Source organism: Equus asinus, chromosome 21 (genome assembly GCF_041296235.1).
Source record: "Equus asinus isolate D_3611 breed Donkey chromosome 21, EquAss-T2T_v2, whole genome shotgun sequence".
Taxonomy (NCBI): domain Eukaryota; kingdom Metazoa; phylum Chordata; class Mammalia; order Perissodactyla; family Equidae; genus Equus; species Equus asinus.
In genome coordinates this window covers 48,807,489-48,832,903 of record NC_091810.1, presented here as the reverse complement: position 1 = coordinate 48,832,903, position 25,415 = coordinate 48,807,489, and the positions used below count along the sequence as shown (strand labels likewise).

Here is a 25,415-nt window from a genome sequence, read left to right as displayed (position 1 = left end):
TTTCAGTCCTATTACGGAAGCCCTGGACATTCACATTGCAATTTTCAATTCTCCCGTGGGCTGTGGGGTTTTTTTTGTCAGGTGTCTCGGGACATTTGCTGTCTTGGACGTGGATCAGTCTTTGTTGTTTGTGTTTTGAGAGTATCAAGGGTTGGCATTTGACACTTGAACAGCTCATTTTCTTCTTTCCATTTCTTAATAGGTTCTCCTGCTCAGAGTCAACGATTAAATGGCACGTTTATTGTTTCTGCCTATGCATCTGATAATGCTCATGTTGTCTAGTTCCTGAGGTATTTTAGTTTGAAGGTATAGGGTAAAGGTCATTTCTTTTCTTTTCTTTTTTTAAAGATTGGCACCTGAGCTAACAACTGTTGCCAATCTTGTTGGGGTTTTTTTTTTTTCTGCTTTTCTCACCAAATCTGCCCAGTACATAGTTGTATATTATTTAGTTGTGGGTCCTTCTAGTTGTGGCATGTGGGACACGCTGCCGCAGCATAGCCTGATGAGTGGTGCCATGTCCGTGCCCAGGATCCGAACCTGTGAAACCCTGGGCCACAGAAGCGGAGCCCGCGAACTTAACCACCCAGCCACGAGGCTGGCCCCAAGGTCTTTTATTTTCTTTGACCTGACTCCTATGTACTGTGAATCCAGAGCGATGCAGGATATATTAGGTTCCCTACAAACTGGAGAAGTGCCAGCTCAGAGGCATGTTTGCATTTGTCCTAGCGGGTTTCCGAGCTCAGCTGGACCTCTTTAAGGTCAGAGAATGTTCGTTTGGGCACCTTCCCTAGGAAAATGCTTCTCATGGCTTTTCTGAGTGCTTAGGATGAAGGAGGCTGTCCATCGTCAGGCTTAAGTTGTTTCAGGATAGTACTGGAGCCCTGAGAAATATGGAATAAAGGAGTAAATAGTTAGACTAGACAAAGTGCCTGAGTAGTGACTGGTGAAGATCTATGTACAAAAAGCAAATGTCACCAGATATGATTAGCCGTCTCTAGATTGAAAAATTCATGAGGGCAGGGACTATTTATTTTCTTTTTTTCCCCACTTCTTTGTTTCCTTCACTGCCAAAATGGTTTAGTGCTGTACCTAGGAACATAAGATGTGCTAGATAAATATTTGTTAACTGGATTAATGTTGAATAAAGTGGTTTCTGACTCTGTATTCCTTCTTTATAAGCCCTTAGCAATCTTTTTAGTTTCTGCATAGTGTAGAAGGCTCTTGTCCCCTCAACCTGAGAACCTCTTCATTTGCCAGATCCTGGTACTTCTACTAGGTTTCTACTCTAATCTTTGATAGTGAATAGTAATATACTACTTCTTTTCTGACAGAGGTAACCACATCTTGTTTGTTCTGGCTTCCAAATTCCTGTCTGATTCTTGTCCTCAGACTCTGGGAAATAGTGAAAGGAATAACTTGGAAAGTGCAGGGTAGTTCAGGCAGGTTGTCAGGGGCCTTGCATTTACTTTTTAATTTGAAGATATGGGAGAGGCACAAGAATGAAACAAAATCAAAATGACACTATAGGGAATCTCTTCTTATGGTAGTATACAGACTTGGCTGGAGAGGAGAAACTACAGAGGAAAAAGTTCCTTCGGATCTAAAGCAGTAGTTGAGATGTGAGGAGACGATGGCTTGCACTGGGATCCTGGGAGTAGATATGTAAGGAAAAAAGTTTGAAAGAGAGTTTGAACAAAGAATTTCTAGGGTTTGATAACACTGGATATTGGACAGAGGGGCAAAAAAAGAGGGCAGATTCAAACGCCACTCAGAGGTTAGAAGAACAGTAGTACCTTGAACAGAAATAAAGCATGTGGAGAGGGAAGGCATTTGAGAGGGAGAAATGAAGATGACTGTTTCAGATATGTTGAATGTGAGGTGACAGCAGGACTTTTAGGTAACCATTAAGACACAGGACTGGAGCTTGGCAGAAAAAACATGAAGTTTGTTTCATTGTCATTCTTTTATACCTTTTGTTCCACTACTTAACTGGTTTATTCTACAGCTTTCTGGTTTTTTCATAGTCTTTGTCTTTTGAGCAAAATACCTACTCTGCCTATCACCAATAATTTCCAAAAGTATCTATATCAGTTAGGATTAGATTTGGCTGTGAGTGACAGAATGCTAAAAATAACAGTAGCTTAAATGAGTTTATTTATTTATTTCTGTCTAATGTAACTGAAGTCTAAGCTATCCAGGCTTTCTTATGATGGTTCCATGATCAGCAGGAACCCAGGCTCCTTCAGTCGTGTAGCCCTATCATCCTCAACATGTGACTTCTACCTTATTGTCTACAATGACTGCTTGAGTGTCACCCATCACTTTGACTTGCTGACCAGTGGGAAAGAAGAAGGGATGCAAATGGACATGATCCCTCCCTTTAAGAACTTCCGGGACTTTGCAAGCACTGTTTCTGCTTATGTCCAGTTAATTAGAATTTAATCATGACTGCACTTAACTGCAAGGAGAGCTGGGAGACCCCTTTACTCCAGGCAGCCATATGTCCAGTTAAAAATCAAGGATTTGCTTCCAAGGAAAGGGAAGCAAATAGGCATTGGGAGACTGCTCAGAGTCCCTTACTTTTTCAGATTGAGAACCAGATTTCTAATTCTTTCAGGTCACAGAACTTGTTTCTCCAAACCTTAACTATCCCTATAATAATAAAAATATACTAAATAGTAATAAAATATAATAAAAAATATGTACACTTCTGTTCTTGTATTCTTTAAAATGACACATGGGGGCCAGCCCCGTGGCCAAGTGGTTAAGTACACACACTCCGCTTCAGCGGCCCAGGGTTCGCTGGTTCGGATCCTGGGCGCGGACATGGCACCGGCTCATCAGGCCATGCTGTGGTGGCATCCCACATGCCACAACTAGAAGGACCCACAACTAAAAATATACGACTATGTACTGGAGGGATTTGGGGAGAAAAAGCAGGGAAAAAAAAGTAAAAAAAAAATAAAATGACACATAGACTGATGACTAGTAGCTAAAGCATATACTATAGAATAGACCAGCATTGGTGTCAGTGTCTAAAGTTTGAATACAAAATCAGTAGATTCAGAAGCTAAATAAGTTAACAGTATGGTAAAGACCATTTTTTACCTGAGCAGCTTTGGACTGTAGTTTTTCTACATGAGTTGTTCTAAATCTTATTTTGTATAAACATAGAAGATTCCTGGAAAACAGAAGTAGAATGCCTCCTATCTGAAAGCGCCAGCATTTCTGCCAGGCCTGTCTTAGCAAGAATAAGAATATATCTTGATCTTATTTTTTTCTAGGCTTTCTCACTTTTCTTAAGTATGTTTTATCATTTTCTGCTCTCTGAGTCACATCCAGCTTTCCCCATTGTATGTGCAGCTCACAGTCCTTTTTTTTTTTTTTTTTTGAGGAAGATTAGCCTTGAGCTAACATCCACCACCAATCCTCCTCTTTTTTGCTGAGGAAGACTGGCCCTGAGCTAACATCCATGCCCATCTTCCTCTACTTTATATGTGGGACGCCTACCACCGCATGGCTTGATGAGCAGCACCATGTCCACACCCGGGATCCGAACTGGCGAACCCCGGACTGTCAAAGCTGAATGTGCATACCCAACCACTGCGCTACCAGGCTGGCCCCTCACAGTACATTTTATACATGGTAAACTGTCAGTAAATTGACCTCTTAGCATAAACATTCTCTCTCTCTTTTTCTCTCTTCACTTCTCACAGTATTAACTCTTTCCATTCTGTACTTCTCCTCATAAGAATTTCAGATAGAGATATATGCTTCTATTTGTTTAAAAGTGTACTTGTTTATTGTCCTCATGCTTTAAAACATAATCTCCATAAATGCATTGCTAGGTTTTGTTCACTGCTGAAACCCCCATGCCTCGTCAGGTGTGAGAAAATATTTGTTCTTGAACAAAGAATGCATATCGTATTCTGGCTAATGATTTCAGGGGATGAAGAGTTGGTAGGAAAAGGGTAAAGATATTTTTTAATCTATAAAACTCTAGACATCTTCCCTCAAGAAGAAATAATCTCAGTACATTGAATTGAAATCTTTTGGAGAGGAATCAGTTCTGTGTTTTAATGTTGACCATCTTCCTCAACCTCAGATTGGTTTATACTGCCTGACACAGTCTTTCAACAGGACAGAACACGAAGTTGGGACGATCCTAGAATATCTAGAGATGCAGTCTAGTCTGTATAGTAGAAACCTTAAGATACTTCCTAATACTGCTTAAGGCTCTTCCTTTTCTAATGGTTTTTTTCCCCCAGTTTTTCTTATAAAGAGGAGAAATTTTCAATTATATGATTATTTATCTTGGTTATTTTGATAGCCTTCAAACAAATATAAGGGGTGCATTTTAATACACTGAATGTTGTATCTTAGGTCCAAGGGTGTTTAAAGGAATCCAAGTGTTAAAGTCTGTGATAGATTTTGAGGGCATACACGTCTGATCAGGAGGATTTCTTGATGGCTGTGGGCTGTGCCTTTGTAACTCCAGCTGAGGCGTCCTTGGAGACCTCTTGGCTTTGTCTTCTCCCCAATTCCTGGATTACCAGAGATTTCTGCCCTGTGCAGAGATTATTCCTTCATTCTCTATATGTATCTGCCGCAATAGCAGCCATGATATTGTAGCTCAGCAAATATTGCTTCCTCAGTATTGACTAATTTAACTTGAACATGTCTTAAATGTGAAAGCTACCTCCTCCTTTTTATTTGGGGCTGAAGTTTGATAATTCTGTGCTGTTTGCATGTGAGAATGAGTAGACCTAAAAGGATTAGGGACCTAACCTCCTGTCCCAATGGACCTTTTCTGACTCGAAGATTCCATTCTTAGTCTTTTGTAGCTTCTGTCAGAGTGGCATTGGGTCTATAGCTTTTTGCCTAAGAAAAAAAGAATAGTGAGCGGTTACCTCCTAATATGGTGGTTGAGCAGTGTGTGTTCAGAAGTCTGGCGGCTCCCTATGTTATTCAGCTTTTCAGGGCACTTTCTGCAGAAGCAGTGTCAGCAGGGTTCTCTGAAATGTCTGAGCAAGGACAATGAAGCCAGCGATGCTAATAGAGACAGCCTTCAAGAGAGCTAACATTCTTGGGCGGGAGGCAGTAGATAAAGAGCTGGTAGAAATCATCTCTTTTCAATGGTGATGCGGGAAAAATAGCTGCTGGTTCTTTGGGGGATTCCTGGGGGACACTGTGTAGCCTTTGTGGTGGGCTCAGCAGTATGGCCTATGCAGTGTCTTAGAACTTGTGGGCCTCCTCTGCTCTCTTGGCTGTTCCTGCCACCACCTGACATCAGCTCTGTAAAAACAAGAAATGAGAGAGAAATAGTTTATGTTATTCAATAAACAAAGGGAAATAAGGAGCTTTACATTTTCCACATTGATTTCAGAAACTCCCTTTTTCTTCCCCTACAGCAACTCAATTTAGAGATCTAGACAATGAAGCATGCGTGTATGTTGAACTTAAGGTCCACTTTTTCCAGAAGAAAAGAGCCAGGGGATGTAGAACAACAGTCATTTCAGAATATGAAGATAGAGCTGCCTTTCAACTGTTTGGGGAAAAAATGGCCCTAATTGCCATAGGAGAGAGTCTCTCTTATCTGGAGTGAGAAACCTCTGCCCTGCATGCCTCAATTATTTTAGGGTTGTCTGAGAAAATTGTTAGGAAAGAACAAGCTGTATCTTGTTTTTGTATCTATTCTACTTTTTGAGTACTTTTGTTTCACTATGTTGTGATCAAAACCAACTGAGAAATGAGATAAAAATAAAATGGAAGTTTAGAAACCTGAATTCTGAAGGGAATTCTGATGATTATCAATAAAATATGTTCAAACATAATCTGCTCTTTACACTAAGAATTAAGTCATATCTGTTTGGAAATAAATTATTGATTAACCAGAGAAATCTTAACTAGACTGAGGTCCTTATAAACATTGGATGAAACATTGCTCTAAAACACACAAAATTATAAAAACTGAAAGTTTCAAAAATATTTGCATTTTAGTGGTTCACATTTGTTCAGTTTTTCTAAGTACTAATAGCTAGAGCTTATAAATCATTTCTTTATAGTCAGATGTTTGTGGTAAAGGAATTTGCTGAGTGCCCCATTTACCTGGCAGTCTCAGTCCCTGTGATAGAGAGAAAAGACTTTTGGCTATTTTAATTATTATTTGCTTACTCATTTATTTATTTGTTTACTTATTTTTGACTCAAATGACTCTTAGAATCAGAGTCTTCCTGGATCGAAGTTAATGAAATTATCTCCAAGACTTCAGATCACTGATTTTCTTTCATAAGGACAAGAGGCGTTTTCTAGAGGAACTGGGCTCTTACTTTAAAACACACAAAAGACTGGCAGGGAATGGTGGTAAAGTAGGTGGAATGTATTCTCAGCAACAGATGCCTTTAAAATAAGCAAGTTGCTGTACACCAGGGCCTGGTCTAGAGTGTGTTGTGTTCCTGAATAGAGTTTATCTTGAGACTCTGACTTTGCCAGCTCTGAGCCTGGTAGGTGGGGCTCAGTAAAACACAGGCCAGCCATATTGCTTCAAAGAGCACAAATACGGTTTTAGCAAGATGGCTGGTTGTATCCTCTTAGGAAAAGACAAACTGGTCAGGTAGTGAAAAATCTTATTAAGGAACATTTTAAAAAATGTTTTTGTTGTTCTTTCATCTGGATGAGAAAACATATCTCAAGATAAGTAGCAGCTGAGAGGGCAGTGTCTCTTTGCCCCTCAACCTTAAATTGGACCCTGAAGTAGGATTCTGTTTCCAATGGAGATCCCATTAGTGCCTCATCTGCTGGCTGCTCAGAGGGCAACTCAGATCCTGTCGGGTGAAAAGCCAGTTAAGCAGAGGGTACAAGATCAGTGGACAGAGCTATAGAGTTGTCACAGAGCATTTTGTGTCCTTCCCTCAGGATTTCTGGCCTCTCCTTCCCTCTCTCCTTCCTCTCCCTGTCTCATTTTGGTTTTGGCCTTTGGGAGTACTGAGTTTTACAAAATGTTTGGACTATAACATATCCTTGCAACCAGAAAGAATGAGCCTGGCTGCTTTGCAAAAGATTTCTGCAAAAACTACCTTTTTATATTAAGAGGAATGACATACATCTGTTTCAAACCTGTTATGTTGTTCCTCTTGCTTCACTCTTTCTGCAGGTACATTTGATTGTCATGGTTGTTGAAACTCCTGGTAACAGCTACTTACTAGCAGCCCTCTTTGTCTTAGACTTAGCGTCTAAAGTAATTGTAGGTGCTTTAAGAACATAAAGAGCACCTAAGCAGGCCAGTTTGGGGGATTGGCAATGCTATTAAGAAGCAGCATCTTTACAGCAGTATCTCTAAAAACTCCCTCTGTGGGTCCATTGCCTCTGAATTTCTGTAGACTTTACCTTGTGCATCTTTTCATCAGAAGCCACCTTTTTGGTGTGGCAAGTATTATGTGTTAGCTGACTCTCTGGAAATATAAAAACGAAGAAAAGCAATATGGTGAGAGAATACCTGACTTTTAGTCCCGTATGTGTTGCTAACTAACTCTGTAATCGTGAGCAGGCTGCTCCCTGTATCTCAGCCATACTTTCCCATGTGGAAATAGGTTTTATATATGCCCTACTTGTTAGAATTGAGCAAGATGACATCTGTAAAGGATGCCTTTGTAAACTGTAATTGCTTTGTGAATAAAGATTACTATCTCTGATAAACAGTACCAGTTCTCAGCCACCAGTAACCTGATTCTCCCATCTGTGTTTAGAAGAAGCACAAATCTACGAAGAGAGGTTGCTGGTTTTTCAGTGTGAGTTGTGTTTACAAGGCTCACATACTTTCTTCTTGCCTTTTGATCATATCTGTCTCTCTCTCTCCATGCTTTAATGGGATGATCTGTTATGTCACACAGCAACCGTATTCTCAATACAGGGTTAAACTGTGACTGTGTTTGTGTTGGAGATCTTAAATAAAGATGCAAAGCTGCTGGCTAGAAATGTTCTTTCCTCTCCGTTTTCTCTTGTATCTCCCTAGTACCTTAAGAATCCTTGGGCTTGGTTATGAGCCAGCTGGAGCATATGGTAGAGTCTCAGTTCTCTAACACAAGTCCTTTTCACAGGTTGACAGTCACCGAATGGAGTTATGGAGTTTCCAAGAGCAGCAGCAAAAAAGGGAAATGGAAATATGGATATTGAGTTCAGCAGCCCTCAGACCCACAGTGTGCTCCTCTGTAGTGTCTGTGAGGTGGAGAGTAGGACTTGCTTTGCTGTTCAGGAGTGCAGTTATCTCTAGCTTTTTGCAACTTCACAGTAAGACCCCTTGAGATATACTTAGAAACACCTCTATGTGACTTTGTCAAGTGAGGGCTTTGGGTTTGGTAGGATTTTAGCAGGTTTTAATCTAAGCCTAATCTAACACTACTGAGAAAGAGGGTGTCTTTGGTTTTACTTTCAAATATATGATGCCTCTTTAGGAGCCAGACCTAGTTAACCAGACTTGTCGTCTTCATGGTAACTTTGCTTTAGTAGCTTAATAAATAACCCAATAACTCAAATGATGAATAAAAATGCTAACATGTGAAGACAGTAGATAATAGAGAATTTGAAAGTGGACAAAAAAGTGATGAAATCATCCTACCCATTTATTAATCCAACTCCCCTCAGGTTGCTTCCCTAGGAGACATTGGCAGATCTTTACTCTATGAAATCTAAAGAAAGGGCCCAGCTGAGATGGGGAGGGGTACAATGTATGTCATGTCTGTGCTTGGTGTATCTGGGTAGCCTATGTATGATAGCAGCTGGGAAATCAAATCATAGATAAACCTGATTGTTCTCATTCAAGTTTCTTCTGTGTCTATTTATTCTTATTAAAACAATTGACAGTTCTTCAACAGTATGTTAAAACCATTTCGTATTCTTTTATTTATTTTTATTTTTTAATTTTTTAATTTTTACTTATTTATTTTTTTGAGAAAGATTGGCCCTGAGCTAACATCTGCTGCCAATCCTCCACTTTTTGCTGAGGAAGATTGGCCCTGAACTAACATCTGTGCCCATCTTCCTCCATTTTATATGTGGGGCACCTACCACAGCATGGCTTGATGAGTGGTGCGTTAGGTCTGCACCCAGGATCTGAACCAGCGAAACCCAGGCTACCGAAGCAGAGTGCCCAAACTTAACCGCTACACCACCAGGCCAGCCACCATTTCGTATTGTTTAGCAGTGATCTCTGGCAGCCTTATGTCTAGCCATGTGCAGGTTGAAAAAAGGGCTGCCTTAGTTGTAGAGGACTCTGGGGCATAAGAAATCATTGCCTTTGTAATACATGAGGTGAAGGTAATCTTCTCAAAGTTGATAGACTGATGAGTATTCCTGGCGGAGGAATCCTAGACAGAAAGTCATCCACTGCTCCTGGAATGGCATATTTGTTACCTGAGAAGTATAGAGTGCTCCTCACCTTAGAAATTCCTGAATCTACTGATGCCTCCAAGTGGTGAAATCAGAGTTTGCGATTGACTGCAAATCACAGGAGTGCCTTGTTCTGATGGCACTGTTCACTGTTCTTATGGCAGCCCCACACATTTTATGGACTCAGTGTACAGATATACACTATGACAGCAATCCCTCCCTCCAGAGCCACCGTGGGTTAGGCACTGCAGTCTTCCAGGCATAGTTGGGTCCAATCAGTCTTTTGTTCATTCCACAGCCACTTATTAAGTTCCTTTTCTGTACCAAGTACTGTGCTTGGTACTGATAATAAAAGGCCAGCAAGATTTAGCCTGGACTCTAAGATTTGGCCCAGCAATTGACAACTAACACTAAGTGCTATCATAAAGAGAGAGATTCAGACATGCAGTGACCATTCCCTAAGAAAGCTTAAGCTTTCAGTAGATTGAAATGGTTTGTGAAATATTGCTGTCTGACAAGCAAGTGAGATGAAGTGACTGACTATTTCACCCTGTCTGGTCTCGCCTACTGATTCTAGTCTTTTTCTGGCACTTAGGGCTCAAAATACATTTATTGAGCCCTCACTATATTCCCTGCTAAACTCTTTACATGTATTAATTTACTTAATCTTTAACCACCTTATGAAGTAGGTACTGGTATTCCTACTTTACAAATGAGGAAACTGAAACACAAAGAAGTTAAGGACCTTGCTGAAGGTCATGGAGTGGTGGCAGGATTCAGATTTAGAGAACCTGACCAAGAGTCCATGTTCTCTTTTTTTTTTTTTAAGATTTTATTTTTTTTCCTTTTTCTCCCCAAAGCCCCCCGGTACATAGTTGTATATTCTTCGTTGTGGGTCCTTCTAGTTGTGGCATGTGGGTCGCTGCCTCAGCGTGGTTTGATGAGCAGTGCTGTGTCCGCGCCCAGGATTCGAACCAACAGAACACTGGGCTGCCTGCAGCGGAGCGCACGAACTTAACCACTCAGCCACGGGGCCAGCCTCAAGAGTCCATGTTCTTAAGTGATGTGATACGCTACCTCTGGGTGAAAGGGTACCATCTTGACCAACCTCCTGTATGGTTAGAGCTTGGCAGAGTGGTATTCTCCAGACCCTCCTTACCTCCAGAACTTTTCTCTTTCCTGGATTGGCTCCTGAGGGCAAAATGCCTATCCCTAATACTAAGCAGGAGTTGGTGAATGCAGTAAAAGATCCCTTATCTACAGCCCCAGATGGGAATCTGGCCCTGCCTTTCACCAGCTGGGTGACCTTGCATCTCTGAGCATGTTTTCCTCATCTGTAAAGTGGAGTAATGTTACTTCGTGGGATCATTTAAGGGGTTGAATAAGATAACATTCTTGTTTCTAGCTCTAAGTAAGCACTTAAATGTTAGCAAATTTTTATCATCATTTTCCTCCAGCCTGAAGAACAAGTCAGGAAACAATTTTTCAGTGACCAGATTCTGGGACCTAAATAGGCAGGCAGTTTTCCTTTGATTTTGACAAGACAATAATTTTATTCTGTGTATTTCTCTTGACTCTCTTGGTGTGAAAAGCAGAGAGGTAAAGCATTATTTGACAGATGTATGGATTCAAGCAAGAAACTGAGGTCCAATTGCAAAGAAATGCCTTGTATAACTCAGAGCCCTGTCTGAGGAGACACAGAGGACCCTAGAGGGCGGAGAATGAACACAGCGCAGGGGCTAGTTCCAGAGTCGCATCCTCGGTTAGTTCACTTACAAGTGTGGGTGAGGGTCTGTCAGTAGGCAGAGATTTGTTTTCCCTCTGCTCTAACACATATCTGCTGGCTAGTGTTTATTAAACGAACTTATTTTTTCTTAATGTGAAATAGAATTTGTGACTTGTCCAAAATGCAAAGGCCAAGGAGCTCTGTAATTGCAGGCTTGTTGAGCCCCTTTCCCCACCTGTTCCGGTGCCAGACTTTCCTACACTGTTTATTTGCCAATGGTTGCTCCTCAGATCTCATGGCCAGCTCACTGTAGGCTCCAAGCCAGAGTGATGCTGCTGCCACTGATACCACCATCACCACTGCTGCCATCACCAGCCATTCAGTTTCCTGCTATAGGATGTGACCTGCCGTGAAACTTTTACCTTCTTCCTTTCTCCCTGTCTTCAGCGTTGTACCTCTTTCTCCTGGTGCTTTTGCCATGCAGCCAGAGTTCCAAACAAAGTTTTTGGGCACCCAAGTTAAGAGCCCTTACTACCTCTCCAAGGAGATTTGAGTTAGCCGTGGAAAAGCTAATTGAGAGGGCTCCTGTGTCTCTGTGCTGCAGAAGGAAGAGTTGCTTCTTGATAGTGTGCTAGCTTCTGAGTCAGATGGGGAACTTGCTGGGACTCAAATGAGAGCGCACTACATGACCTCTGGAGGAGGTGACTGAGTCTAACCTGCCCAAGGACAGCACCCCAACCCACAGGAGCCAAGGCCGAAGACTGATTTCACCTCCCACTCCCTTTACCTAAGCTTATGCTTGCTCTGCCACACTGCCCCAAATCTGTGGCTTAAAACAACCATTTCCTTTTGTCAATGAATAAGCTCACTTTTTGTACAGTGTTTCAGCTTGGGGACTGGAAAGGCTCTCTGTGCCTTCCTGTCTCTCCATTTCTCCAAGAGTTGATGTTAATGGCTTCTGTCTTTGTCTTTACAGGGAATTCTAACAATCCATGAAAAAGAGGTCACCCTCGAGTATGTATCAAGCCTGGATTTTTGGTACTGCAAACAGGTAAGTGCCAAGAATCCCTTTCCTTAGAAAAATAAGGATCTGGCATCACAACTCCTCCATGTCTCCACGAATGCTACCTAGTAGCATACATTGCCAAGGGCAAAGCTCTTCTTCCTTGGTTCACTTCAGATGAACTAGAGGGCAGGGCAGGTCATCCATAACTTCTGCTTCGCAGCTGCTGCCCCAGCCATAGAGGGTTCTGGGCCTGCAATTGGAGACATTTTCCCAAGGACATATGCCATGCTTTCTGTTCATCATGAACTGAAAGAATTTAACAGTCCCTTGATTTATAACCTCTTCCCAGTTATCCTTCTTGGGAGTGATTACAGGGGAATTGGTGTTTGGAAAGGTGGATTTAGAGATGCTGATTTTGTGGGAGGTGTATGTTTTTTGGATATTTAAGGGTTTCCAATGATGTAGAACTTCAGGTACCATGGCGTTTTACCTCTGTTAAACTCCATATTCTTCTAGAATGGCATATTTAAAGATTTTAGGCCATACTCTTATTAGAAGTCCAGTTTGATTTCAGATGAACATGAAAATATAATTCTCATTTTTCATTGCTACTAATTTCAAAAATAATTATGAAAAATTTATAGTTTGTGAACCATAATTCATTAAAAGTATTATAGAACTTGATAAAACTCAGTGAAAACTTTAGCTTGACATTTTGTTTTTATTTTTATTTTTTAAGATTTTATTTTTCCTTTTTTTCCCCAAAGCCCCCCAGTACATAGTTGTATGTTTTGTAGTTATGGGTCCTTCTAGTTGTGGCGTATGGGATGCTGCCTCAGCATGGCTTGATGAGTAGTGCCATGTCCGCATCCAGGATCCAAACTGGCGAAACCCTGGGCCGCCACAGTGGAGCACAAACTTAACCACTCAGCCACAGGGCTGGCCCCTACTTGACATTTTATTAATCTCAGTGAAATGCAATTTGCCTAGCTGTGTTAGTCATTAACCAAAGTGCTCATATTTCATGTATATACTACCTTAAGGTGTCAATTTAGGAATACATTTAACTTTTTAAAAAATTGTTGTAAAATGCACATAACGTTAAATTTACCATTTTAAAGCATATAATTCAGTGGCATTAAGTATATTCACAATGTTGTGTAACCGTCAACACTGTCTAGTTCTATAACTTTTTCATTACTCCAAAAGGAAACCCCATATCTATTAAGCAGCTACTTCCATTCCTCTATCCCTCAGTTCCTGGAAACTACTGATCTACTTTCTACCTCTATGGATTTGCCTATTCTGAACATTTCATATAGGCAGAATCATACAATCTGTGACCTTTTGTGTCTATCTTCTTTCACTTAGCATGTTTTCAAGGTTCATCCATGTTGTAGCCTGTATCAGTTCTTCATTCTTCTTCTTCCTTTTTTTTTTTTTTTTTTTTTTTTTGGTGAGGAAGATTGGCCCTGAGCTAACATCTGTACCAGTCTTCCTCCATTTTGGTTTTTTTTTTTTTTTTTAAAGATTTTATTTTTTCCTTTTTCTCCCCAAAGCCCCCCGGTACATAGTTGTGTATTCTTCGTTGTGGGTTCCTCTAGTTGTGGCATGTGGGACGCTGCCTCAGCGTGGTCTGACGAGCAGTGCCATGTCCGCACCCAGGATTCGAACCGACGAAACACTGGGCCGCCTGCAGCAGAGCGCGCGAACTTAACCACTCGGCCACGGGGCCAGCCCCCCTCCATTTTGTTTTGAATGTGGGACGCTGCCACAGCATGGCTTGAACAGCAATGCGTGGGTCCGTGCCCAGAATCTGAAGCTGTGAAGCCTGGGCCACCAAAACAGAGTGTGCAAACCTAACCACTGTGCCACCAGGCTGGCCCCAATACTTCATTATTTTTATGGCTGAATAATATATGGCTGTACCACATTTTGTTTATCCATTCATTAGTTGAGGGATATTTAGGGTGTTTCTACTTCTTGGCTGTTGTGAATAAGACTGCTATGAACATTCATGTACAAGTTTTTGTTTGAACATCTGTTTTTAATTCTTTTGAGTATATACTGAGAAGCAGAAATTGTTGGGTCATAGGGTACTTTTACGTTTTAACTCTTAGAGGAACCACCAAACAGTTTTCCACAGACAGCAGCTGCAGCGTTTTACATTCCCATCAGCAACATATGAGGGTAATTTCTCAGCAGTTTCTCCACATCCTTGCCAGCATTTGTTATTTTCCATTTTTTTGATAATAGCCATCCTAGTGGGTGTGAAATAGTATCTCATTAGGGTTTTGATTTGCATTTCCCTAATGACTAATGATGCTGAGCATTTATTCATATGATTGTTGCCACTTGTATGTCTTCTTTGGAGAAATGTTTATTCAAGTCCTTTGTGGCTGGCCCCATGGCATAGTGGTTAAGTTCAGCGTGCTCTGCTTTGGTGGCCCTATACCGCTTGTTTGCAGGTTCAGATCCCGGGCGCAGTCCTACATGACTCTTCAGCTATGCTGTGGCAGCATCCCACATACAAAATAGAGGAAGATTGGCCCAGATGTTAGCTTGGCAAATCTTCCTCAGCAAAAAAAACCCAGAAAGTCCTTTGCCCATTTTTAATTGGGATGTTTGTCATTTTGTTGTTAAGTTTTAAAAGTTTTTTATATTCTAGATATTAATCCCTTATCAGATAGTGATTTGCCAATATTTTCTCCCATTCCGTGTGTTATCTTTCACTTTATTGATAATGTCCTTTGATGCACAAAAGTTTTAATTTTGATAAAGTCCAATTCACCTGTTTTTTCTTTTATTGCTTGTCCTTTGGTGTCATGAAACCATTGCCAAACTAAAGTCATGAAGCTTTACCCCTGTGTTTTCTTCTAAGAATTTTATAGTTTTGGCTTTTATATTTAGATCTTTGATCTATTTTGAAATTATTTTTGTTTATGGTGTGAGGTAAAGGTCCAACTTCATTCTTTGGCATGTGGATATCACCTGTCACAGCACCATTTGTTGAATTAACTGTTCTTTCCCCATTGAATGGTCTTGGTACCTTTATTGGAAATCAATTAGCCATAGAGCTATAGGTTTATTTCTATAACTTTCTATTTTATTCTCTTGGACTATGTTTTTGTCCTTATGCCAGTACCAGACTGTTTTGATTATGGTAGCTCTGTAGTAAGTTTTGAAATCAGGAAATGTGAGTCCTTCAACTTTGTTCTTCTTTTGCAAAATTCTTTTGGCTGGGGCCGGCCCCATGGCCGAGTGGTTGAATTCACGCACTGCAGGGTTTTGCCAGTTTGGATCCTGGGTGCAGACATGGCACCGCTCGTCAGGCCTTACTGAGGTGGCATCCCACATGCCACACCTAGAAGGACTCAAAACTAAAAATATACAACTATATACCAGGGGGCTTTGGGGAGAAAAAGGAAAAAATAAAATCTTGGAAAAAAAAAATTATTTTGGCTATGCAGGGTTTCTTGCAATTCCACATAAATTTGAGGATCACCTTTCCATTTTTGCAAAAATGTCATTAAAATTTTGATAATGTTTAACTTTTTTTTTTTTTTTTTTGAGGAAGATTAGCCCTGAGCTAACATCTGCTGCCAGTCCTCCTCTTTTTGCTGAGGAAGACTGACTCTGAGCTAATATCCATGCCCATCTTTCTCTACTTCATATGTGGGATGCCTACCACAGCATGCTTGCCAAGTGGTGCCATGTCCACACCTAGGATCCGAACTGGCGAACCCCAGGCCACCAAAGCGGAACGTGTGCACTTAACCGCTGCGCCACCAGGGTGGCCCCAACATTTAACATTTTAATAGTGATTGCCTCTACATCTTGGGATTGTTGGTGATTTTTCCCCCATCTCTCTTATACTTTACATATCAGCTATAATGCACATATATCGTTTCTTTCATAATTGGAGATGGAGGGAGCTAGCATTAAAGGGAAATTTTTGAAGTCTATTTTCTGTTAACTGGCAGGAAACAAATGGTACTATCTGATGTCAGAATTATACAGCTATTGGGGCTGGCCCCGTGGCTGAGTGGTTAAGTTTGCGTGCTCCGCTTCGTGGTTTTGCTAGTTGGGATCCTGGGCGCGGACATGGCACTGCTCATCAAGCCATGCTGAGGCAGCATCCCACATGCCACAATTAGAAGGACCCACAACTAAAAATATACAACTATGTACTGGGGGGCTTTGGGGAGAAAAAGGAAAAGTAAAATCTTTAAAGAAAATAAAGAATTATACAGCTATTGCCAAGACTCTTGCTTGAAAGAACAGAATGGCTTGGTTACATTGTCTCCTAAAATGACAGGCTACTTGCTTAGCTGTCTTGGGGATACTTTGTAATTTCTGTGCTTTTTTGGAAGGGTTGAGTTACCAACCCTGCATATGTGACCTTTGACTTGCTGTAGAATGTGCTGACTTTTTAAAAAATATTCATAGAAATATTATTCATAATAGCCAAAAAGTGAAAACAACCCAAATGTCCATTAACTGCTGAATGGGTAAACAAAATGTGGTATAGCTGTACAGTGGGATCCTATTTGGCAATAAAAAGGAATAAGGTACTGATACGTGCTGTAACATGGATGAGCCTCAAAAAAACTATGCTGGACACAAAAAGACCATATATCACAATTCCATGGGACTAGGGGTGAGAATGGGAAATGACTCCACTAGGTTTGTTAGGGGATGATAAAAATGTTCTAAAGTTAGATTATGGTGGTGGTTGCACTCTACATATACTAGAAATCATTGAATCGCACACTTAAAACAGGTGAATTTTATGGTATTTAAATTATATCTACCAAGGCTAAGATCCTGACTCTGCCACTTACAGCTCTGCTGTAATAATAAATAGTCCCCAAATCCCAGTGGCTTAAATTGACAAACATATCTTCAGTCACATTACATGTCGGGGGCTATGGGTCATTGCTGTTGTTCTGCTCTCTGGCTTCTCATTCTGGGACCCAGTTTGAAGGAGCAGTCCCCGTGTGGCAGTGCTGTTCTCCTGGCTAAGGGAAAGAACAAGAGGCTCATGCGCGCAAGCATTGGCTCTTAAAGCTTCTGCCAGACCTGTGTAGGTCACGTTCACTCACACTCCATTGACCAAAGCAAGACATGTGGCCAAGGCTGACAGTGCAGAGGTGAAGGGTGCTCACCATGCCGGGAGGCACCACTGTCACTTGACAATGGGCAGAGCTGTGTGTATGATCTGCTTATAGAGAGAGAACAAGGAAATAATCAATTATAATTACCTTACTCAAGTGACTTAACCTCTCCAGGCCTCAGTTTTATCACCCACAAAATGGGGAGATAATAGTTGTCTAGATCAATAAGTGATGACATGTAAAGTAGTCCTGGTTCATGGCATGTGCTGTTTAATCATTAGCCACTCCTGCTGCTATTATTATTGTTTTCTCCTGCATCTGGCATACTCTTACTCTATAACGCCCTACTCAAATAACATCCTCTTCATGGTTCCTGCTCTTTGGTTTCCTGCCAGTCAACTCTGCCCTCATAGCGCTTGGAAACTCAGTGGCAAAAGTTCAGGGGCTTTGGGGTTGGGCAGTCTGCTCACCTTTTTTTTCGTAGGTTCAGACAAAAAGAACTACATTCACATTGCAAAGTGTCTCTTCCCTTGTTCTGGGCTAGTGAATGTTCCTTTTCCTTTTGACATCCTCAAAATAGCTATTAGAGGCACTACCAATATGTCTTCCTTTACCTTCCTTTGCCCTTTTTTAAATCAGTGTTTGAAAAAGGGGTTGATAATTGAATTCTTCCCAGTTCCAACCAAACTGAATGGGACTCTCATAATCAGTTCTGGACCAAATTTTGGGTGCACACTGTGAATGACAACAGCTTTGGGGCAATAGTATCCTATAAACCATTTAACAGTCCAGCTTTCTTAGTTAAATGTATTTGTTATAGAAATCCTTGTCCAGGGTAAAGGCATTTGGGCTGCTCTGAAGTCCAGATGCCCTGTTAGAAGGCAGCTCTCAGGTAGCTGCTCACCAGATGCTGTCTGCCAGCTCTGATGAGTTGGTGGACATCAGACCCTTAGGCTTTATGGTGGGTTGGGATATGGCTTATTTCTTTCATTTTTGGCAGATATTACTGTGTTGGATATACATAAGGTTTTTAAAAATGTTTTTGGTCAAATTGAATTCTTTCTTTTTCCCTTGCAGTGTAAGGCCAACACTGGTGGACACCGATCTTCATGTTCATTCTGCAAGTGCCCAAGGGAAGGTGAGTGGTAGTGGAGGTAGTGCTTATGGTGGTTTTTATTTTCTGCACTGAGTAAAACAAGTTTCGTGCTTTCTTTGTCTTTAAAGAGTGGTCATCACCAAATACAAGTTGATCTGTAAAGCTCTTTAAAGTGCAATGTGATATCTAACTTCATGTGACCTGTTAGTGGACGATTTTGGATCTCAGAGTTCCACCAGGGGAAAGAAATGGGTTGCCAGCTCCTCAGACTGAGGTGGCTAAGTGGGCAGCTGACTAGAAGTCAGTAGTAGTATTATTTAGAATACATTTAAGGATGTTAGGTTGAAACAGAGACTCTGTGGCATTAGTCCATGTGACCCTCCATCCCCCGCTTCTCTGAAGTTATTGGGCATCATTCGTTAGCAGTATTATTTTCTCATTTATACTCTATCTAAATATTTCAGGATCTTCAACAGAAAAACATTTGTTAAAGTAATAGTAAACATATAAAGAAGAGAAAACAATCAGGATTGAAGTACACATTATTTTTATAGAGGAATAAACCTACCAGCAGCTCAATCACTTGACTTTAAAGTAAATTTCTCCAGAGAACTCTTAGGTAGACAACCTTAAAGAATCTATCAAAGGCATCTGTAACAACAGTCCGATAGCAATGACTATTATATGCCTGTTTCCGATATTATCCCTTAAGGAAAGCTAGGGCATGACCATAAAATACAGTTCAGTGCAGGGATCCAGGTAGCCTCTGAAGAACCTGTTTGTTCCAAGGTTACACCTTAGTATACCTACAAATAGTTTCTTAGCTGAGCTTTTGGCCTCTGGTGGAGATTCTGCTCTCTAGTGAGGGCTGCGAAGCACGTGTTCTGAAAATCTTTGGAGGAAGACTCTACATGCCCTAGAGACCAAACCACTGTATGGGAAGGTAAGTAAACAACTGAGATTTTTAACCTGTTGTAGTACTTCAGATTAGGCAAAATTGTGGGAGTTTTTTCCCCTCAAGAAAGCCTTCTTTCTTAGTCTAGTCTAACAAATGAATAGATGATTTATAAAATGATTGGGCACCATACCTCCAAGATTGCTGAAACAACATTAACCTGGAAACATACAAAGCAGGTCTTCACTAGTTGCCTGTCACTACTATTAAGTATTCTTTGTTTCTCCCATAGAACGTCTCTTTTTGAGCCACATAACTTCCAGTGAATCCTCCAAGAATGAATTAATTGCAAAAATATATCCCTAAATAACTGGACAAATTATCCTGTTGTAGAAAGAGATTTGGAATTAATCATTTATATTTTGAAGGACTTTTGCCCATTATAATTATTTGCATATAAATGAGCTGTATGCAGGTAGGTCTATTCTTAGCTTTGTGGGAGTGGAGGGGGCCTGTGGTCTTACAGAATTTGAGACAGCTGTCTTAGTACCATAACAATGGAAGAAGCAGGGCTCCTAGACATACGCATTTGGGATATATGTTTCTACCAAACCTCTAGCAAGGGCTATATCTTTGGTAATTTTGTCCCCATATCTGTTATCATTGGTTGTAATAGTGAAGTCCAGGGTGTCATGAAGGATTTCTTAAATTGAAATGTTTGGAAAGTGATAGAAAACTCATAAGATTAAATTGTTTAAATACTTGGATAATTTCTTCTGTGAACTCTTTCGTGTGCTCTCTCATTAGCCTGGCTTAAAGTCTTATCAGAAGACTATTTTGTAGGTATTTCTGAGATTATTAATAGCATTTCAATATGAGTATTTGGTGGCAGGTAAGGAGGAATCACAGCCGTAGTGCTTTTCAGATAAAACCTGCTGGAGATTCTTTCTGTTTCTGTTCCTGTAGTGACAGAGGCCAAGCAAGAATTAATAACCTACCCTCAGCCTCAGAAAACATCCATACCAACACCATCAGAAAAACAACCCAGCCAGCCCCTAAGGTCAGCTGATAAAGAACCTGAACACAAGAAGCGGGAAGAAGGCCAAGAACAACGCTTGGGACATCAAAAGAGAGAAGCAGAAAGGTATCTGCCTCCTTCTCGAAGGGAAGGGCTCACCTTCCGAAGAGACCGAGAAAAGGAGCCATGGTCTGGGGAGACACGCCAGGATGGGGAGAGCAAAAGTAAGTGGTTTATCAGGGCACGTACCAGACTGTAACCATCACAGTTGGAGCATATATGGCCTGTGCTGTAGCTAGGGACCAGCTGCTTTCCACATCCTAGTAAAACTGCCCAGCCTGACTGTAGAGACTATTGTTTTCTGCAGGCCTTGCTGTACTAGTTGAAGGAATCTACATCCTCCAAATAGCAAGTTGCGATTCAAATGCACCAAGGCATAACTTTAGATTTCTAAGTATTGGTAAAGCAAAGTATGAAGTATTTGACTAGCATTTCTTTATAGAACCAGCCTTGCTAGAGCAGAGTAGCATCTGCAGTCATCTACAGTAAAAAACAACAATCAGGCTCTGAGGACTTCTTCAAAAATTAACCTTTCTCTTTCCTTGCTTCTCTCCCAATTGTGCTTGGTTTGTTCAGCAATCATGCTAAAACGCATCTATCGTTCCACTCCACCTGAGGTGATAGTGGAAGTGCTGGAGCCCTATGTCCGCCTTACTACTGCCAATGTCCGTATCATCAAGAACAGAACTGGCCCCATGGGCCACACCTATGGCTTTATTGACCTCGACTCCCATGCGGTGAGTTTCCCGCCCCTTGGAATGGACTAGGGACACCTGGCTATAGCAACCTCAAGAAGGTTTGAAAGACTATCATTGGAATTCTCGTGTGCTCTCTGGTGTCATAACCCCTCTTGTTCTTTCCTTTGGGTTTAATGTTCATTCAGATGACATGACTGCCCTTGAAAGTTAGAACTCTAAGTGGTTTTCTAGATCCATTTTTATAGCATTTATAATTTCCAGTTAAAATAAAGTGAGAACTTAGTCACTTGTGAAGAATCTGAGTACTGAACTTTTCAAAATTTTAGTGAATTTTCTGATTTCTTAAATTTGTTTTGCCCAGCCACAGATGGTTTTATATTTGATGGTAACAGGACATTTCCTGTTTTTCCTCAAATTGTTGCTGTAAGAGATTCTTGTGGCTTGAATTTCTAGTTGTGGGGCCCTTTTCTATGGAAGTAATGTGAAGATAATGAAAATTGTTGGGATTTTTTGCTCAAAAATCACAAGGGACTTTGTAAATTAGATTTGATGTGATGACAGTTGTAGCCTAAAAGAAGAGGATTTGAATTTCTGAAATTTATACCGGAAACTGGCGTCTACTCTGACCACTGTTCTGAGCAACCTTTCATTAAAAGTTGCCTGTTTTGGGGCCGGCCCCGTGGCTGAGTGGTTGAATTTGAGCACTCCGCTTCGGTGGCTCAGGGTTTCGCCAGTGTGAATCCTGGGCGCAGACATGGTACCACTCGTCAGGCCATGCTGAGGCAGCATCCCACGTGCCACAACTGGAAGGACCCACGGCTAAAAATACACAACTATGTACCGGGGGGCTTTGGGGAGAAAAAAATAAAATAAAATCTTTAACAAAAAAAAAAAGAGTTGCCTATTTTGCCAGTGTGCTCTTCCTATTACAGTTAATGACCAGAACATAATATTTAGTAAATTTTTATTTTGAGAAGGAAAATCCATGTTCAGTTCTCTTTCAAAGGACGTGGCCATTTCTCTCTTTTGGTTCAAATGTATCCTTGGTTCCCCAGGAAGCTCTTCGTGTAGTGAAGATCTTGCAGAACCTTGATCCACCATTTAGCATTGATGGGAAGATGGTAGCTGTAAACCTGGCCACTGGAAAACGAAGGTAAAGCAGAGGGGTAGGGCTACTTTGTGCTTCCCCAACTCAAGTTTTTGGGAGAAAACTCCTGTTTCTGGCTAGAGAGACAGAGATAGTAAGACATGATGCCTCCCCAGTGTGGGTTGTTTCAAGTATGTATATCTGTATCTTCTTTTTCTGAAGCTTTCCTTATTCTGATTCTAAATTTTTTTTTTCCTTAAATTGTAGTACTAGGTACTTCAGTCCTTTCCCTCTTGACTGCCTGGTATCTTTGGATCTGACGGATGGTACAGTCTTGGATGTACAGAAAAATCTTGATACTTCCTTGCCCCTTGTAATCCTAAGAAAATGCTGTCATGACTTCCCACATAGCACTGAAAAATCTAATTCCTCTTTATTCCTTCACTCATCTTGACCTCGGAGTGGTGACTGAGAAATGGCTTCATCAGAGCAGCAGGCTTACAGGGATGGGACAGATCTTGCTCTAGCACCCTCAACTCAATTGCTGTTTTGCTCCAGCAGACAGCTTTGTAAGAGTTCCACTGCTCCTCCCTTCAGGAGTCTCTGCACCACCAGGCCTGCTTGCTGTCTGGGTTGGTTCCTTTCTCTGCAAAATGGGGAGAAGAGTTTCTCAGCAACTCTGTAGGATTAGACACTCCTCAGGTGGCTTTTGTAGCAGGCTCGTGACATGTATTGTTTGTTGCAGAAATGATTCTGGGGACCACTCTGACCACATGCACTACTATCAGGTAGGCCTCAGCAGGTGGGGCGTGCTCTTGGTAAAATCCTCAAGTGACTGAAAGAGTGATCTTGAATTCTCTCCAATGGGTGACTGTTAAGGTTAATGGCTATCGGAAGTTCCATAATTTTAACTTGCCTTTCTGTGATAGGGTAAAAAATATTTCCGAGATAGGAGGGGAGGTAGCAGAAATTCAGACTGGTCTTCTGATACAAATCGACAAGGACAACAGTGTAAGTGACCTTGTTTTATTTCTTTTGTTTCTTTCTGGCTTGAGTATTCATTAATTGAAATCTCTGTGGTCACAAAGTTGGCAAGAGATGCTGTTGACTGGGGTGCTCATTCAGAGAAAGCACCGTCTACAGGTTCTACACCTATTCGGGTTAGCCAGCCTCATTCTGGGTTGTTCTTGGTGAGTCCCTAGCAAGGGCTTCATTGGACAGGGAATAACGCTGGCTCTGGTTTTATTCCTTCTAGCATCATCTGACTGCTACATATATGATTCTGCAACTGGCTACTATTATGACCCCTTGGCGGGAACTTATTATGACCCCAACACCCAGGTGGGTATTTGGTTTACTTTGTCAATGATTCTTTTGAAAAAAGCATCTATAATTTGTTACTTTGAAAATTTTATTCTCTAGATTCTCTGGTTTCTCATCACATAAAAAGTAAAAAAGGGGGCCGGCCCTGTGGCCGAGTAGTTAAGTTCGCGTGCTCCACTTTGGTGGCCCAGGATTTCACCAGTTCAGATCCTGGGTGCAGACATGGCACTGCTCATCAAGCCAGGCTGAGACGGCATCCCACATGCCACAACTGGAAGGACCCACAATTAAAAAAATATACAACTATGTACTGGGGAGCTTTGGGGAGAAAAAGGAAAAATAAAATCTTAAAAAAAAAAAAGTAGAAAAGTTTAAATCTTTGGAAACAATTTCTCCATTCTAGGCAGCTGCTCTGACTATTGTACTATCTGTACCTCATGTCTAGTCTGGTGTTTTAAAAAGTCCAGATCTTATATTGAGCTGTATTTATTCAGGTGGATTTTAAAGATGGTGACCTTTATGTTAACTGTTGCCTATATGGAAAAATAAATGCCTTGTAGCGTTACAGGTAAACAGTGCTGCTCTTAGAATAATGGACAGTGGGATGTGTCCTGGCCCCTGGAGTGGGCTTTTAGATTGTTTGATGTAGTCTTTTCTTAGGCTCATGAGTAAGAGAGCTATTCTTTCCCCCAGAAGGGAACTGTGTTCCTTAGACCTGGAATTACTGGGAAAGTGAAGCATTCTGTAGATTTAACTGTTTCCAATTGTATCATAGCAAGAAGTCTATGTGCCCCAGGACCCTGGGTCACCTGAGGAAGAAGAGAGCAAGGACAAGAAACTCTGCAGTCAAGGAAAGTCAACTAGCAAGAAGGAAACGTCTAAAAGAGATGGCAAGGAGAAAAAAGACCGAGGTGTGACGAGGGTAAGTTACTAACAAAGTAGGCCAGTTTCAGCCACTGGTAACTCTGTCTTTTACAAATGGAAAAACTGTGAATGGTAGAACAAAGTGACTCAGCTCAAACCCTAACACCTCAGCTCCACAAAGTTTCATTTTCCTGCATTCTCTTTTCAGTGCTTGATTCTGTATATACATTTCTATAGGTGTAATTGTAGAAGAGGATACCATTTTGTATTCTTTATTCATTTTATATTTGATCATAAGTATTTTTCCATATTTCTGTAATACTCTTTATTATTTTAATGCCTGCATGGTAAAATTCACTTGGTAAAAATGTACCTTGATTTTCTTCATCATTCCTGCATTGTTTGTTTCTTCTTTCTAATCTTATACTGTCATAATATGTAGCATTTAGCATTTATTTCTCCTTTTAAAGAATTTCCTTAGGATAAGTCTTCAAGATCAAAGAGGGATTCAGTTTTGTTTTTTGAGGAAGATTAGCCCTGAGCTAACATCTGCTGCCAATTCGCCTCTTTTTTGCTGAGGAAGACTGGCCTTGAGCTAACATCCATGCCCATCTTCCTCTACTTTATATGTGGGACGCCTGCCACAGTATGGCTTGCCAAGTGGTGCCATGTCTGCACCCGGGATCCGAACCAGTGAACCCTGGGCCGCCAAAGCAGAACGTGCAAACTTAACCACCACACCACAGGGCCAGTCCCTCAGTCATTTTTAAAATGAGGAAATTAATGCCTATCTAAGAGGATTGTAGTAAAGCCTGAAGAAGATAATGCATATAAATACCTCATCTGGTGCCTGACATATACTAAATGTTATCTTTAAAAGTTGTTAATTTTGAAATCATTATAGCACTGTTACAGATACTTCACAAATTAGGAGATTTAGAAAACCAGACTAATTTCAACAGGGATAACTCTTAACCCAGCTTTTATGAGTATCATTTAAGAATTACTTGGGTTTGATCAGTTTCAGGAAAATGCCAGTGAGGGGACAGCCCCCCCAGAGGACGTCTTTAAGAAGCCCCTGCCTCCCACTGTGAAGAAGGAAGAGAGTCCTCCACCAGTAAGACTAAGCTAATGCCCTGGG

The 25,415-nt window shown here is 41.1% G+C and overlaps 1 protein-coding gene across 11 annotated transcripts in view; it reads left to right on the top strand.

The window, feature by feature from the left end:
• Window positions 1–25,415, top strand: part of RBM6 (RNA binding motif protein 6) — a 110,693-nt gene that overhangs the window by 77,086 nt on the left and 8,192 nt on the right. For 10 of the 11 annotated variants that reach the window (XM_014840468.3, XM_070493778.1, XM_070493774.1 and 7 more), the window contains 10 exons: window positions 12,087–12,161; window positions 18,311–18,371; window positions 20,191–20,466; window positions 20,879–21,039; window positions 22,056–22,153; window positions 22,833–22,875; window positions 23,017–23,098; window positions 23,343–23,428; window positions 24,186–24,332; window positions 25,296–25,391. In XM_014840468.3, coding sequence (XP_014695954.1) covers window positions 12,087–12,161; window positions 18,311–18,371; window positions 20,191–20,466; window positions 20,879–21,039; window positions 22,056–22,153; window positions 22,833–22,875; window positions 23,017–23,098; window positions 23,343–23,428; window positions 24,186–24,332; window positions 25,296–25,391 — 1,125 coding nt within the window. Of the gene's footprint in view, window positions 1–3,537; window positions 3,646–12,086; window positions 12,162–18,310; window positions 18,372–20,190; window positions 20,467–20,878; window positions 21,040–22,055; window positions 22,154–22,832; window positions 22,876–23,016; window positions 23,099–23,342; window positions 23,429–24,185; window positions 24,333–25,295; window positions 25,392–25,415 lie in introns of those variants that run through there. The other variant, XM_014840474.3, reaches the window with a different exon arrangement.